At 39.8% G+C, this 17,692-nt stretch overlaps 1 protein-coding gene across 7 annotated transcripts in view; it reads right to left on the bottom strand.

Moving 5' to 3' along the window:
• Veph1 (ventricular zone expressed PH domain containing 1) overlaps positions 1-17,692 on the bottom strand; it is a 212,399-nt gene that overhangs the window by 4,738 nt on the left and 189,969 nt on the right. For 5 of the 7 annotated variants that reach the window (XM_021634062.2, XM_021634063.2, XM_021634064.2 and 2 more), the window contains one exon: positions 3,576-3,712. In XM_021634062.2, coding sequence (XP_021489737.1) covers positions 3,576-3,712 — 137 coding nt within the window. Of the gene's footprint in view, positions 1-1,250; positions 1,797-3,575; positions 3,713-17,692 lie in introns of those variants that run through there. The other 2 variants (XM_060378397.1, XM_060378396.1) reach the window with 2 other exon arrangements.

Below are 17,692 nucleotides of genomic sequence, written 5' to 3' on the forward strand. Positions count from 1 at the left end.
GAATTCTGTACTAGAAGCATGCACTGTCTGTCAGCATTATTTTGTGATGTTACATTTGTGTTTCAGGAATCTCTGTGCTATCAGAGTCAACATATTGGGAAAGCATGAACGGTTTTAGAACAGTGAAAAATGTCTATAAGCAATGAACACATTTTTGTCCATTGGGAAATGTACCTGGGTTGGGTACCTTGCCAACTGTTCTTTTCTACCTCTCTCAGACAGTCATGTTCTCCCTTTCTGCAATGAAAAAAACATTCTTCTTATTTGTCATAAATGTTCTGGAGTGTATATCCAGCTTGGAAAACCTTAGGAACATTGAAAAAAAACTCCTATAATCACTATATTGATGCTAGGGAAGTATTGACCACTCAAGACAACGTAACATTTCTACATCAATTTTATTAATAGACAGCCTCTCCTTCCTCCCCTGCCTTTGTGTGTATGTGTGTGCAAGTTAGAGGTCAACATCAGATGCCTTCCTCTATCATTCTCCAGCTTATTTGTTTGAGGCAGGGTCTCTCACTGACTTAAACTCACCATTTTGGATAGTTTGACTGACCAGTCACGCCCCTGGGATCTACCTTCCCGCTGTGGAGTCAGTGACAGGAGTCACTGTGTCTGGCTTTTACACAGGTGCTAAGAACTCAAGTTCAAGTCTTTATGCTCATGTATCAAGCACTTTACCCATTGTACCATCTTCCTGGTCTAGCATTTCCGTTTTCTGTTTAATATTTATGAAATGTGGCATCATACTTAAATGCATTCATAAATGATATAACTCAAGAAAGAGAATTCAATCAGAAAAATGAATACTTAGGAGCTGATGATCACAGAAGTTAAAACAATTAAGTTTCAATTTATGCACATGATTTTCTTCTGTTGAAAAATGATGGGGGTGGGGGACGAGAGATGGCTCGGTGGTTAAGATAAGAGCGTGTAATGCTCTTCTGAAAACCTGAATTCAGTTCCCAGTACCCACACTTGGGACATTTGTAATCTTCTGAAGCTCCGCCTCCAGGTGGTCTATTAGCATCTTGTGGCTTCCATGGGTACCTATACTCATGTGTACATACCCATACACAAACACATATAATTAAAAATAAAATCAATCTTAAAAATCACAGTGCAATTGTGACACATTGTTAGGGAGAGGTAGTATGGAAATATAAGTTCAAGGGAAACAGAAGCAATGCAAATATCTCTGCTAAAGATAATAATATATGTATTTTATAAAGATATATGCTACTAGATTGATGGATTATGGTATTTTTTATTATTCTAGTAATTATATTTAAAGAGGAAATATATTCTTTTTATTTTAAAGTGTCAATATTTATAACTCAACAGAAATTACAACTGTCTAAACATGATAAATGTGTTGATGACATTTAAAATGTTACAAGGCACTACATAAATTTTTTTTCCTACAAATTCTTTTAGGGGCTACACAGGACAAAATTTGAAGACACCTGCACTCTATACTTTGCTAGCTAATTTGGTTTATATTAACTATCTTTTGATAATAAATTGTGTTGAGGCCAGTCTATAGCATAGAAATTGATACACTATAACTGATGGAGAAAAGAGATTTCCTGTAGAAATGTAAGGAGATCAATAGGTCAATTAAGATAGGGGCATAGGGAGGCTGGAGAGAGGGCTCAGAGGTTAAGAGCATTGGCTGTTCTTCCAGAGGTCCTGAGTTCAATCCACAGCAACCACATGGTGGCTCACAACCATCTGTAATGACAGCTAATGTCCTCTTCTGGCCTGCAGGTGTAATTGCAGATAGAGCACTCCTATAAATAAATAAATATATATATATATAATAAATCTTAACAAAATGACAGGAACACACACAAAGATAAAGATAGATAGATAGATAGATAGATAGATAGATAGATAGATAGATAGATAGATAGCACTGCTGCCTAGCTGGCTTGTGGAAATCAAGACAATAAGAGTGTGAAAAACATACTATAGTTTATGTTTGTCTTTCAGCTTGAGTTTTCACACATCTCTATAAAAGGCAGCTAGTAAGGATGTGCCTGATTTTCAGCAGGATTGTTAGCCTGGTGTGCTCTTGTGTCCTTGTGATCAAAGGTATTTTGTTTGAGACACATGTTCTGTTAGATTTCTGCAGTGCCAAACTGTTATTTCCTGATAAAGATGTCAAACAAGTTATTCTTTAGAACTCAGCCAAACGTTTAAAACTTAGGTGAGAAGTGTATAGATTATCATTTGAGTACTTGGAAGTAGTCTCATAGACTGGTTATGTGTTTGTTCTGAGGTGTCTGAGAAACACTGATCTTCATGTCTATTCCAGAATTCTGGAGTAAGTGTAGGAAGTTCAGATGGTCATTTCAAACACTTAGAAAATGCTGCAACGTGAACTTAAGCCAAAAATATTTCTTTCAAGTCCAATAACTCTTTAAATTGAACATGCCATCATACTTGCACATAGAAAAAGCTTTTTAACCAGAGAAAAGCCACCTATGTATGACACAGATGGAGAAATTTACACGACTTTTAAGTATCATAAAATACATTTTTTAAAACTCAAAAATTATTTTAAGAGAGGTCTTATTAATGAAATACTTTCGCAGAATTAATTATAATTCAGGTGTACTATCCTGGACTCTTACTGAGAAAAATGTTCCAATAACATATGTAGTGAGAATTCTAAAAATATGGTGCATTTGTTCAGAGAGAATTGTTAATTTGTAAGTACTTTAACCTCTTTAATTTATTAATAAGGCAATATTTTGGTTATGGGATAGTTAAAGAAATGGGTCAACCTGATTGGGCTAATGGGTTCCCAAATAACCATTAAAACATGGTTTCTGAGTGTGACTGTATGTTTCCAGAAGAGACCAACATTTGTGTCAGTGATAAAGAAGATATACTCCACCCAATCCCCATAGAACAAAAAGATTGAGGATGGGCAATCTGTGTTATGTTAAAGATATTTTCAGAATGAAAGTATAATGGCATGTTCAATGTAAAGAGGCAGAACTCCAAGTTTCAGGCCAGCCAGGGCTACATCCTGAGACTATTTCTCAAAACTATCACCACCAGCACCAGCAACTCCAGCAGCATCTCCACCATGACACTCTGGTGCCTGGTGTGGTGGCATGCCCTAATCCTAGACCTCTGGAGGCCTAGGCAGAGGGTAAGTTCAAGGCTAGCTAATGCTATATACTAAGACCCTGTTTCAACCCCTCCCTCCACAGTGTCAGCATCTTGGGGAGCAGAGGCAGAAGACCGGGCTTTGCCATCACCCTCAGTGCCCTGGGGAGTTTTCCTAATCTCTTAGAGACCCTGACTCAGGCCAAAGTGGGATTCATGGCTTCCACAAAGCAAAGAATCGCAGGATGCAGGACGAGCCAGTCCTGCTGAGTTATGTGGAATAAAGATGTTAAGACAGGCTTCAGCCTGAGGCCCTCAGAAGGTCAGATACCTGAAAGTGTGGCTGTGGACACCTGAGACTCGCAACTGTGTTTTTACACTAGCCATCTACAGGATTTTGGTGGAATGTGAAGGAAAGAAAAACAATTCAAGTGTAAAAAAGAACTCACAGATTTTCCTTTTTGAAAGAGAAGCTGGTTTCCAGCCAATGTAAAATAGCGAGTTTTCCACCTCTTGATGAACTTCCATCTCACTTGTTTCTCTTTAAGTTTTCCTTCAATGAGGGGCTGGCCATCTTGATTTACAACTGTGGAGGGAAGCAGAAAGACCAAGCATTTATTTTCCACTATTGATTTGGCAAGTGGTCAAAAGTCCTAACTGTAAAATGAACCAGATCCTGGTGAGCACACTTCAAAGATGGCCAGTGTGGGGCTGGAGAGATCACTCAGTAGTGAAGAGCGCTGTTGCTTTTTGCAGAGGACCTGGGTTTGGATCCTAGCACCCGCCTATGGCTCACAACCTCCTGTAACTCCAGTTTCGGGAGATCAGTGCTTTCTTCTGGTGTCTGACAACACCTATAAGCACACAGCACCCACAAACTCACACAGCCATATAGACATACATATACACAAACAATAAATAAACAAATAATTAAAAAATTTGAAAAAGGAAAGTGTGAATAACTTTTTAATTTGCTTTCATTTTTCTGCTTGGTGCTAAAAAGATCATTTCAGGCATATCGACGAGAAAGTGTTAAAATCCCTCAGTGAGCTGCTCCTTTTTTTAAGATTTTATTTTTAATTATAAATGTGTATGTTTGTACAGATAAGTGCAGTGTTCACGGAGGCTGGAGGAGGGCATCGGAAATGCCTGACGTAGGTATGGTTCCTCTGGAAGAGCAGTGATTACTTTTATGTAGGGATCCACTTCTTCACCTACCCTCCATGAGGTGAATTTTTTTTTCCAGGAAGCAGGTCATAATAAGAGCATCTGGTTGGTGGTATTTATGTCCTTACACCAAGATTCCTGTTCTTCTGAACTGCTTTGTTTATAGCATTCAGTTCCTTAGATTAGATGGGAGTGACCAAATTGGAAATTTTAGCATAGAATATTTAATAATTCCATAAGCTTACTTTCTGTTGTTGCTTTAGCGCATGTCTTGGTAATAAAACAAAATTTCATGCTCCAACTCACATAAACTACTTACAACTAACCATAAACAAAGTATATTTAAGTCACTTATTTTTTTTTTTCAATAAAAAGCATCTCAGTGGTATGAAAGACATTTCTCCAGGGACGTAATACTAAGCTGATGTTTTATTTTCTGGCATGCACATGTCATTGCTTTCTCCTCTCCATAATAAACACACTGATGGAAAGCAATGTGGGGAGGAAAGGATTTTTCTCCTACAGGTTACAGTCCATCATTGAAGGAAGGCAGGGCAGGAACTGCAGCCAGAACTTGATGCAGGAATTACCGAGGCCCACTGAATACTGGCTTGCTCCGACAGCTTTCTTCTGTAGCCCAGGTCCAGCTACCTAGGCATTCCATGCTCCACAGTGGGCAGGGACCTCCCAAATCAATTAGTGAGTGGGAGAATGCTTACAGGTCAATTCAATGGAAGCAATTTCTCAGCGAGGTCTGTCTTCACACGTGTGTCTAGTTGACAACAGAGATAACCTTCACCCCTAGTTAACACTAGCCATTTCTTATTTCAACTCAAAGTACTTCTCTTGAGAAACTTTCCCCAAATCCAAAAGAGTTGCCTTCATCTTTCTGTCCTCAGAGCTCCCAGTGTTTCCTTTGTGTTGGACATCACCAGCCATGCATGGTTGTTGGTTCTTACCTATTTAGTGCCTTTATGCCTCATTCATCCGAAAGCTTTATGAGGGAGGGTCTTTGCTCTGCTTACTGCTAAAATACTTGATAGCTAACACAGTGCCTGGAAAGTAGTAAAGGAGTCTATAAATGTGGTAAATGAGTAGATTAAGTATACACTAAAGTAGACTACGGAATGATTACACATAGTCACAGAATCAGAAAGTCCATTAAAGGTTGAGAAGTTGAGTTGAAGAATTTCATTTCTCTTGCTGACTATATAAGATTTGTTTTTGGATTTCTTTGAAAGCATCTGTTTTAGCAGGAAGTACAACAGAAAACACCATTGAGAGTAGGACAGTATTTATTGGTATTTAATTGTACCCAATTTTCAAAGTACTTTTAAACAATAAAATTTATTTTTCCATTGCTTTAGAATTTAAAAAATGGACAGTGTCTACCTAGCTATTCAAACACAACCTTTCTTTGTTATCTTGACGAAGCATGTCCAACATAAGATAATCAAATGTGTGGCTTCCATTGATAAAAGTCCTACCTATTAAGGCTAGTTTGACATTTCTGGTCTAATGATTTTCCAGTTGACTGTTCTAATAGCTTAGAATAAAGGCTAAAAATAAAAAGTACACATCACATATATTAGGTAGTTGAAGGACTGCAATGAATTTCGCATAAGGAGTGACGTTTGGTTGGTGTGCATATTCTTAAGTAGTCAGAACAAAACTTGGCCGTTGGAGGGATCTGAGACCTCAGTGAGAAGAGGCTGCCCTATCTTCTCAGAAACTCCATGCTGCCTAACACTACTGGCAGAAGACAGGAGAAGCATGAGCTCAAGTCACATTAATTGACAATCAATACTGAAAAAGGTATTTGAGTTCTACTGTCTTTTTGTTTTATTATTAGAAACCATCTGGATTGGATGGTTATTGCAATAATACTCTTCATAAATTAAATTCTTCATAAACACAGTGGTTGCTTCTCTTGTGCTGCTCCACACCCAGCAGTGAAAACACCTAGACACTGGGCAACCCAGTTCCTAGGTTAGGAACAGAAGGTCCAAGAAGGAAAAAGAGGCAACAAAACCAACAGAACCAACAACTTCCCTCCCAGATGAAAACGATTTAATGCAAAGCCCTTTAATAACAGTGCATTTTCTTCTTCATGTCTTTCAAGTAATACTTAAGTACATGGATCTATAGAATTTGCCATTGTATTTCTCCTCAAGGTAGAACCAAATGGTTTACTTGAAAGACCTATTTGTCAGGAGTTTACTACATTGACAACATGGCTGAAAGAGAAGAGCCATTAGACACACAGAATGAACAAATACCCACAAAACCTGAGAGCAGGGCAACCTGAAACCATGGATTCTGGGAACCTAGAGAGAAGGGATTCAGAAATCTGCTGCTACCCCAAGGACTCACTGTAGCCTAGTGAAAATTATCTCAGAAAAAGTCCATGGGAAGGATTTTAGAAAGAAAATGTTAGCAGAACCTTAAAAAAGCTGAACGTTAGAAACCAAATTTAGGCATCAAAATCACTATCAGAGAATTTAGTATGAGCCAAGTAATAAAGAGAAAAAAGGAGGAAGAGAGAGGAAGGGGAGGCAGAAGGGAAGGAGAGTGGGGATAAGTAGACATTGAATTCTTTTCCAGATACTAACTCATGTCTTGCAGTCTTTTTGTTACAGTTGTATATAATATATATTATGGGGCATGTATTTAATAGTTTTTCACCCATAGAATTTCCTTATAAACAAGTATAATATGATAGTACTGTGTCTTTATAGGCAAAATGTTGATTTTTTTCCCCCTAAAGATTATTGTGTTTTATTGAAAACCAAGACAAAGAATAATAGGATGAATAAATAGTGTTTACAAGATACAGAGGGTATTCAAGACTTTCCCACTTTCTAATCAACACATAACTTTACCCAAAGCAACATCATTTGGCCAGGGCATTCCCTACCAACCTGGATCTGTTCTTTTTGTTAAGTATTAACAGGTGAAGAGATAGAGTAATACATTGAAATTTTTAGTGTACTTATAATCCCAAGTGTGACCACATTTATCAAAGAAAACATTTTTAAGAATGCTAATTCAGATACTTACATATTATCATTGACTGTTATTATTAACCCCTTTTGTGCTCAAAGAGTTGAAAATAAAATAATAATAAGAATCTTGAAGGTGCTATTTACTCAAATGAAGTTGAAAATAAGAGTGACACAAACAATAGCAGATCACTGGCAGGCTGAGCTCTCCAGCAAGAGGAATGCATTGAGAGACCAAACAATTAAAAATTAGTTTTTCAGTTATTGGATTAAAGTTTAAAGCCACCTACAGGGAGGAACTAGCCTTACTGCATTTTTTTTCCTGCCCACTAGAGATATAGTTGTCAGGAAACCAGCCCTGATCACCCCTCTCCCCTAGGACAGCCAAACAAGGGAAGCCAGACTGTTAACGGTTTCGGGGCTTCCCCATAGGCAATCAGTTCAAATGCTACATCCCCTTTCATGTTTCAGCCAATAGACACTTGCCAGGCTGGAATTCCTGTGCTTTGGGCTCGCTGGAAGGGACTGGGATCTATAAATCACCCACCTACCCTGAGCACAGGGCTCTACTCTCAACTGCTGCATAGGGTGTGAGCGTGTGAGCACAAGCTCTAGCTTGTAATAAAAAGATCCTCTTGTGTTTTGCAATGGACTCAACTCCTGGTGGTCTTTTGGGGGTCTCACCAATTGGGCACAACAGAATGAAGCAACAATGTTCATCTGTCCATCAACCATCCGACCATCTCCATGCACTTCTGAGCACAGAGAAGGTATGAAGCATGTTTGATTTGAGGCTCTATAGAATCTGTCTTCCAGTGAGCTTAAGTTATGGTATTAGGTAGTTAAACACGTAAAAACCTGCACTGCTCAACGAAGGTTGTTGAGACATCAGAGAAGGGTAGCCACATGTTCCCGTAACCAAGAGGAAATCCTGCTTTTAGCTGAGAAGAAGCGGGGAGGGAGAGGAAGAATTCTCCAGAAAGTGCAGAAAGGTGTATGTGGAAACCACAAAAAAGAACCTAAAGAAGCAGGAAGACTCAGTAACTCAGAAGCAAGTTCCCAAGCATTTGCTTGGGGAGAAAGGTCTGGGGCCAGAGCTGAGGAAGTAAACCAGTTTAAGACTTTGCCCCAATAAAAGACTGGCAAGGGGCCTAGGGCCAATGAGGTGGCCAGCAAGTACTGTGGAAGCCTCATAGGCCCCAGGTGGGATCTGCCCTATGTCCTGCAGAGCCCCAGGAGGAAGGAAGAAGCTGGGTAATTGAAGGGAGTTCATAAAGTACTGTTGACACAGGTGTGGGCAGGGGCAAGAGACTATAGCACTCTGGGGTCAGCGGCCATTCAGGTATAACAGCCCCCTGCCCACAGAGGAAAGGGGAGAGAGCAGTTAGGGCCTTGGAGGAAACCTGTCTGGACAGTACCTGCCAGTGGCTGTGGCCTTGAAAAGAGGACATAGTCAACCCTTACTAACCATGCAGGGAGAGTTTTTGAATAACGAATCCTATCTCACTCTCTTCTCTTCTGCTAATATCCTATAGGAGGAAGGTGTCTGCACTGATGAGCCTCTGCCATCCATGAAGAACATAACTGAAAGCCAAGGTAGCCTGTGGGACATGGAATTTGGTGCAAGAAAGAAGAAGGACATTGTGTATAAGTTGGACCAAAGTTAGAAAATATTTCATACCTTCAACTTGCCTCTTTATAGGTAGTTTGTAACCTTCTGCCAACTGTGGTAACTTACGTTTCAAGTGCCTTATTCAGAGGAAGGATAAACAGCAGTACAAGAAGTCTGTGGATCCAAAAGAGAGATGCAGGCCTTCTAGGCTCTAGCAATGGTATTGACTGGACATGAATGAGATGCCTACCATGGTTTCTTACAGAACTCTCACACAGTTCTTGTCACTGAATACCAAGTTCTACTGTTTATTAATACCCTTTGGCATTCATTAATTCTTCCTTTCTTTTATTCGTAATGTGTTATAGAATGCCTATCCTAGTAGACAAATGTGAAGCTAGGAGGATCTCCAAAGGCAAATAGGATGGTCTGGGTCTTTGAGACACCAGGGAATGCAGCAGGCCACGAAGCAGAGTCCAGGGTAACACACTGGGAGAATCCCAAGGAAGAGCCTGGGTGGGGTCTTACTGAGGTATGACGGGAAGACAGTTATTTTAAACAAGGCCTGGGAGTAGGGAAGCTTTCTGGAGTAGATGCTGCCTGAACTGAAGTCTCCGTGGTAGACATAAGGAAGGTTGTTTTTTTACCAAAACAACAGGAACAAACAACAAGAACAGACAAATCACAGAAAAAGACTGAAGCTCAGAGACAGGGCCTGCAATGCATTCTGGGAACTATAACGTATGCTATGTGACTGGAGTTTGGGTGAAAGTTAAAGATCAGGGTGGGAGAAAGAGGTAAAAGATAAAGTATTTGATTCACAGGGGCTAAACCTCCAGTGCCTTTGGCATCATGCAATGTAGAACCTTAACCTGCATGTAACATATGGAAAAACATTTTTTATTTAATAATAGTTTTTTTTTTTTTTTTTTTTTGGAGACAGGGTCCCATTATGTAGTTCTGGCTGAGTCTGGAACTTTGTATGTAGACCAAGCTGATCTCAAATTCAGAGATCCACCTGCCCCTACCTCTTAAGTGCTGGCAATAAAGATATGAACCACTATGCTTGGCTATTACAATTTATTTGTATCTCAAGAGGACAAGAATTTAACAATTCAATCTAACTTTAACTTTAATATGTACTTAATACATATTACAATTTTGAATTTTCTTTCTCTCTCTCTTTGTGTGTGTGACAACCTCAGGTGACTTCAACCTTGGTCCTGGCCAGTGAGCTTCTTCCGATTCTGCTGCTCCTGACTGCCATCTTGCCACTGAAGGCTGGAATTAAAGACATATGATAGTGCACCCAGTCAGGATTCAAGTCAGGTCCTCATGCTTGCTTTTCCCATTGAGCCTCCTCTCAGCCTAATTCTGAAAATGTTTTAAGCCACTTCAAATGTATTTAAATATAGTGTGCCATCTTACTCATTATTATAATGGCTCACACAGGACTACATAAAAACTGCTCTCTGGCATAGACCTATAGCTTATGAGATAAGGGAGCCAGGTGTGAGCTGAATTTCAGAATATGTACCTCTCTAGCTGGCTGGTTTTCAGAAAGCTTTTAAACAATAATGAATATGAGTTTCCCCCTCTTTAGGGTTGTAGCTTACAACACAGTCAACACAAAAGATGGCAGATGGTTTTCAGGACAGGGACACTTGGCCAAGGTGTCCAGTTGGGGTTGAAGTTCAGCCTGAATTGAGCTGTTTGGGCCAAACATCCCTAAATGCATTACATCCTTCCCAAATATAAATGTGCCATAAAGGTTAACAGTGGCCTTGCTAACCAAGCCCTGACCATCAACAATTATCATCAGAATCATAACCCTGAACATGATCCAACTGTCACCATCATTTCATCTTAAGGAAGAGATGCAGTCTAGAAATGTTATATCCCAACGGCTTCAGGAGAGGGGCGACTCCCTCCATTTATTAACAATGTAATGAAACATATAAAAGGCTTTAAAGCATTTGTTCTGTGTGTGTGTATGTGTGTGTGCGCGCGTGTGTGTGTTGGGGGAGTGCATCACATGTACACATGCACAGGAGTGGAAATCAGGGGGCAACTTGTGGTCAGTTCTCTCCTGCCACCACATAGGATCCAGGGTGGAACCAGAGGGTCAGGCTTGGTGCTCTTAACTGCTGACCCATCTCTCTGGCCTTTATTCTTTTTCAAACAGTAATTTATGTCTAAGTGTTAGGAATAGTGAGAACTCAAAGTGAGACAGGAAATCTTTTCTAGGTCAACATGGTAGGTGTGAGAAGTCAGTCTGAAAAGGAAGGAGGGCTTTTTGAATAACTGATTGATTTATTCAACAAAACTGTCACCGGTGGCTTGGCTGCATTGGAATCATCTCCCATGACATCTGTGGTTGCTCTTTTTATTTTCTTTCTAGACCTCACTCTTGTCTTTGCAATATATTGGGAAGAATGAGCAGACAGTAGTGTTTGTTATACTTGCTAATCCTCAGCCGCACTGACTTCCACTCAGGCTTAGGAGCTCCTTGTTTTGTGTGCTTTTCTCATCTTGAAATACCTCACTGCATACAGACAACCATACCTCACATGTAGACAGCCATATCTCTCGCTGCATATAAAACCATACCTCACTACATAGAGACAGCCATACCTCATGTATAGACAGCCATACCTCACTGCATATAAATAACACATATTGAGGCCATCATGAATTTCATTTGTGACATTTGAATTTTATGTATTCTTTTCTTGTTTGTTATAGGCAAATGGCTTTAAAAGAAGGCATATTCTCGGAGAAAATTTGTGATTCCCAAATACTAAGTTTCAAAATAAGAGTTTTAAACTAAGGGCTGAGAAAAAGTATACAGTCGCCCTTGAAATGACGGCTACAGGGAACTGTGGTTTCTCTGCTGTCTATAGGGAATTTCTTTGTTTGCACTGAGAGTCTCAATTTACTTTTTTTTTTTTTTGGTAGTGTGTATGCCAGTTCTAACAAAGCCAGAAGTAATTACAGAGGATATGATCACAGGGGGGTGGAACTGTGGGGTCTTAGGAGCCACATAGACTGAGTGTGGTTTTTGAAATCACTAAGGATCCCAACAAACGTTATGTTTCTCATGGGCTTTAGCATATACATTTCCTTATTGGGGTGAATAAATAAATACAAACACAGAATAATCAGCATTGTTTCTATAAGATGCTGTACGATAAGAACCAGAACAACAAAGTGAGATAGTAGCCTTGTGAGGGTGCTACCACGTGACCAGATGACTCATTGCTCAATAGTTTCACATGTTCCATAGCATAGGTCATTTTCTAGATTTCTCTGATCAAGTGCTGAGTCTCAACCTGCCAGGCTGTCAGAATTATACTGTATAAAACCTTTCACTATGTTTCCCAGACTGTGTTCTGGGAGCCCCTTCTTCAGAATCAGCTGCTAGTTTGTGAACTCTCCAAAGCAGTGGTCCAATCCACTGTATCTGACTTTTGGGGGTGGCGAGGGACTCTGGAGTTTTAACGAGGTCTCCAGACTATGGAGAGCAGCAGTCTATACACTCTGTGTAGCCCAAAAACTCCTGGGAAGTTTTGAGTTTTGCCATGATGGATGAGAGTAATCGGTCAAATAACATACAAAAAAAGTAAAGTAAAAAACAACAGGTGCAAAGTGGTTATGACTTTTCTACAGAATAAAGAAATAGGAGGACAGTATGATCATATATGTGTTGTTGGATTTATTTCATTAAAGTTGCAAAGCGCAAGCCTGGCATGATGGCACATGTCTGTAACCTCAGAACTCAGGGAAGCAGAGGCAGGCGGATCTCTGTGAGTTAGCGGCCAGCCTGGTCTACAAAGCAAATCCAGGGCAGCTAGGGCTGTTACACAGAAACCCTGTCTTGAAAAACCAAACCAAACCAAACTAAACCAAAAGTTGCAAAGTTCTTAGAATCAATGTTTGTGGCATTTTACTTATATCATCAGTGAAACAAAATTTCTTTTTTCTGTGTTTGTGTGTGTATGTAACATGTATATGTGTGACTGTGCATGTGTGCACGTGTATGTAGGTCAGAGGACAACCTTGGGTTCCATTTCACAGGGTCTCTCTGGCTCATCGGCCTACAGCCCTGCCCAGCAGGCCACACCAGCTGGCCAGTGAGCCTCCAGTCTGCCTGCTTCTACCTCTCATCTGGCATTGCTGGGTAATCAATGCACGCCTTGGTCTAGCTTTTTCTGGGCATTCTGGGGATGATCTGAACTCAGATACTTAGACTTTAGGGCAAGGGTTTTACTTACTGAGACTTCTCCCCAGTCTGGTGAGCAAACAAAATCTAAGGACGCTTTCGAGAAGAGAGCCTTTCAGCAATTCCAATGGCGTGTGTGGCTATTTGTGTACTCTTAGGAGAGACTCCTAATGGAGGTTGCCTTAGGCCTGATGAATCATGACTGACAGGCACCGATGAGAAAAGATCAGGAAGCAGAAAGAAATGGGGATAATTGTTCAATCTTAGGATTAAACTTTTAACAAGAAAGAGTTCCATATGCATATCCCATGGAGGTCCCACTTGGTCTCATTAATGAGATCTTATGATAAGATATTATTGGCAACATCTTGTAACTGTAATCTGTAACTATAGCGGACTCTTCACGCTGAGAGCTGAGCATGGAGACAACCTGCGGAGAAGGAAGCTGACCTGGGGGCTGATTTACGCTTTCCTAGGAAAGGACTGATCAAACTGTATGACAGCAAAATCTACATATCTTCTGGCTTGCCTATTTATTTATTTATTTATTTATTTAATCTCGAATTGTAAAGCTGCCACAGGCATGGTGGAAAAAATATTTTTTATCTCTTTCTCGCTAGTTAGCCAAACTTTAACTAAATCCATTTTATGTTACCAATTCCTGTTTCCTAATATGTTCGAGAACACAGGGACACAAAGATAGCAGGCCATGGACCTGTGTTTCTGCGAGTCATTTTGGCCCAGCCGTCTATAAAGAAGACACTCATTTTGTCCGGGCATACCCATCTAGATCGTTGGATTTGCTACTTGTGTGTGTTGATTTTGGTTTAATCTTTGTCTTTCCATTTGAGGCGTGGCCGCCTTTGGATGCCCCTTTGTCACTTGGCAGCATCACTTGATGTGAAATAAGTTATTTCAAGTGTCTGAAGCTTAAATAACTATTTTTTTTTGGAGTTTTGCTGTTATGAAATGAAGATTAGAGGGTTAAAATTCCCAGGAAAGCTGCCTGCATTTGAACACACATATACACACACATACATACAAACACACACACACACATATTAAGTCTCTGCTATAATTGGCATAAACATGGGAAATGCTAAATCTATGCTATCTTAGTGGCTGACTAGTTCTTTTATGATTGATAAGTTATCTGGAGAATACATATGAGTTTATATAAATACTAATTAACTGACAAATATTTAGAAAGCTACCAATGAGGCCATGGAATAAATTTGCATATGAACCATAATTCTAAGAACTTTTATAATTAACTAATTAAGCGTTATTTAGGACATAATCTCAGGTTTCTCAGACTCAGCAGGTTTATTTTTATTTGATGTTTCTTTTCCTTATCTCAAGCCAAAGTTTTTAAAGAGAAAACCAGGCGACTTGAGCATCTCTGCGGCTTCTGACTTCTCAGACACCCTTATTCCAGCTATCTAAAGGCTGTGTAAACAGTAAGTGAGCTGAAGACTTTCCTGTCGTCACAGGAGGCTTGAAGAGAGAAATCGTCTAGGGAAAACTAGGTTGGCTATCACCAAAGAGTTCTTTAAACAACTTTCCAGGTCTGTGTATTCCAAGAATCCAGTCTGCCTTAGGGTATTGATCTGGTTTTGGTATAGCTTATAAAGGGGCTAATTAAAAAAAAAAAGACAAAAATCAAATATCTAATACTTACTTTTAGGTTTTTAGCAGCGTCAGACTCGTGTAAGCTTTTCTCTGAGCTGAAGTCATTACAATGCCCACGTTGTAGCTCTAGCTAAACAGGTATGGTAGCTGCACTGTGCACTAGACGACTCTGACCTTGATGAGGTTTTCAAATACTTGGGAAAGATCTTAAAATAAAAGTGCCTTTACAACTGTGATGCTCATTTTTTTAATCTATGTCATCAGATAAATTTCTACTTTTTTCTTCCTAAAATGAATATTTGTGCTTTATTAGTATTGACTGAGAAGAATTCACTAATGAAATTGTTCTAAGATATAAGCTTGGTGGTTGTATAACAATTATCTTCAAATTTAAACACTATATTTAGGAAGGAGAGGGTAAATTTATGAGATTTGGGAAGTAAACAACTCACAAATCTCAAAAGTTCCTGAAACAAACTAGAACTGTTTTAAATTAATATTTTATGTTAGAATGTAAATAATGAGTTTCATCATGGCATCATCATAGTTATTAAAATTTTTATAGTAGATAAATATTTTCCCTTTTATTATCTTTTCCTCTTCTTATGCCCCTTGACTACATTCTTTTCCATTATTCTACTTTCCCCTCCATTTATTTAAGCCTTGTTCAACTTTGCATCTTTTCTTTTGCCTGATTAATTTGCTATTACTACATTTACCTTATATGAGTTTTAACCTTACAGTACACTTGACATTATTTTTGCTGTTGTCTGTTTTGTAGTCATTAGTAGGCTTATATTGATTTTAAGTATATTTCTCTGTCTTGCTCACTGTGGTGGTGCTGCTGTTACAGTGGTTTGTTTTGTTTTCTCTGAGTGGTCCTAAGGATTGAACCCTCAAGGGAAGGCTGACCATTAAAAGCTGACCAAATAAAGCTGTGTGGTCCAGTTATACCCCTCAGGGAAAGCCAAGTCAGAATACTTCAGAAATCCTGAGCAATCATGCTTGTTACTGTATCGTGCCCCAAAATGAAGCTGTGCGACCAGCCCGGATGCCCTGCTTGAATGTATGAAGAAACAGGGTGTCCATACAGAGATAAAGGAGAAGGAAATTATTTCATTCTCTGAAAAGTGGGTGGAACCAAAGAGAATCATGTTAAAGGCAGTAAGTCAGATTCAGACAAACATTTAATGTTTCCTCTTATATACATTATGGATTTATGAATATGTATTATGTATTTGATATACAAGTAGAAGGAGAAGAGATGTAAAGTGAGGGAGAGGGTAAAATAAGAGGATAATGGGAGAAAACAGATAAAGTATTGCTTCTCATTTATAGAATCTAGCTTTAACAAGCTATATGCAAGTGTATGCACACAGACACATGCACACACACACACACACACACACAGAGAGAGAGAGAGAGAGGACTCTTATGGAAAAGAAGGAGATCCACAAAGCCAGAGGAGGTGATGGGAGGTAAGATGAGTTAACACGAACAAATTACAGTGATGTGTATGTTTTAAAATGTCACGACAAGATCCACTATTTTGTATACCAACTAAAAATAGTTCATTTAAAAGTTGATAGAACATTAGATTTGTTTTTGAGACAGAGTCTCGCTATGTAGCCCCGGCTGACTTCTGAATCACAATCCTCCTGCTGCAGTTTTGCAAGTTCTGCAGTCTTTCAAACTCTGTGTTTCAAAAACAAATCCAGTTTTCTATCATGGCTATGCTGCCAGTGATGTGATTCACAAGCTGCTTGATTGCCCATCTATGTGTCGGTGCTTATTAAACATGCTATGTGCTAGGCCCGGAATCATACATGGCTCCTCTCTCAGGTTACTGTCTCTTGGAGGAGACTGATGTCAACATGCCACACTCAACGTAGACATGCAGGCAGAAAACAGAAAGAGTGAAAGGAGGGAGAGTTTATTCTGCCTTAGAGGAGAGATAGAGAGGGGTGGGGGTTGATGCTGCAGCAGCATTGGACTAGAAGGTGAAAGATCAGGAGGAGGAAAGGAAAAGCATTTCATGCTGATAAATCATCTGGGTCGATGAGGACGTGTTTATATCATTAGGGACAATTCGGAGTTTCTGATCACCAAGCTGGGGCTCAATTGGATGTAATGAGTACACTCACGTCGTCACTGGCCGTGTGTAATACGAGCTGTGAAGTTCTGCACACCAGGGTTGTGCTGTTTTTGGCACGCTAACAGTTTTTTAGCAGATAGGCCGGTACTTGAACATGTGTGGCAGAGGGAAGGCTAAGACAACCCCGACATTGCCTAAGTCGAAAGTGGATTCTTTCCTTATGTTGAAGTTCTGTGAAGGTGACATTTGAAGCTAAATGGGAAAGTTTCATATCGGCGAACTCACAAGCTGTTTGCGGGCTTATGAATTGGCCTCACTAGGGTTGTTTAGCCCATATGCATGTTGGCCTTTGGCACGGAAAGGCATCTAGCCCACAAGAATTGTGTGTGTTGAGGAGAGCCACACTAGTCCCTTTGCTTTCTGAAGAGACTCTCTCTCATCACCGTGGAGATGAGATTCCCCCATGCCACATGCATTTTACTTAGAACCCGCTTCTGTTTGTTTGTGTGATAGAAAGGGTAGTTTGCTCTTGTACAGCAAATATTTGAAATCAGTTCCACAGAGGAATCGTAATAGAACGCTACCCAAACAGGACTTCTTCCATTTTCTTTCAGAATGCACGGAGACCTCCTGCTGACAACCACATTCGAATTCTAACTGTCAAATGACTCAGAAAGTGACTACACTGGGATTACTGAGTTTTATAGAGGACATGAGTGCCAAAATTCTAAGCTTTTCCTTTTTTTCTCCCCAGGTTACAGGAACTAAATCACCCCATATACTTTAGGCAGCAAGAGTGAGAGTCATGACCTACTTCTCCCTCCTACTTAAAAAAA

Source organism: Meriones unguiculatus, chromosome 2 (genome assembly GCF_030254825.1).
Source record: "Meriones unguiculatus strain TT.TT164.6M chromosome 2, Bangor_MerUng_6.1, whole genome shotgun sequence".
Taxonomy (NCBI): Eukaryota; Metazoa; Chordata; class Mammalia; order Rodentia; family Muridae; genus Meriones; species Meriones unguiculatus.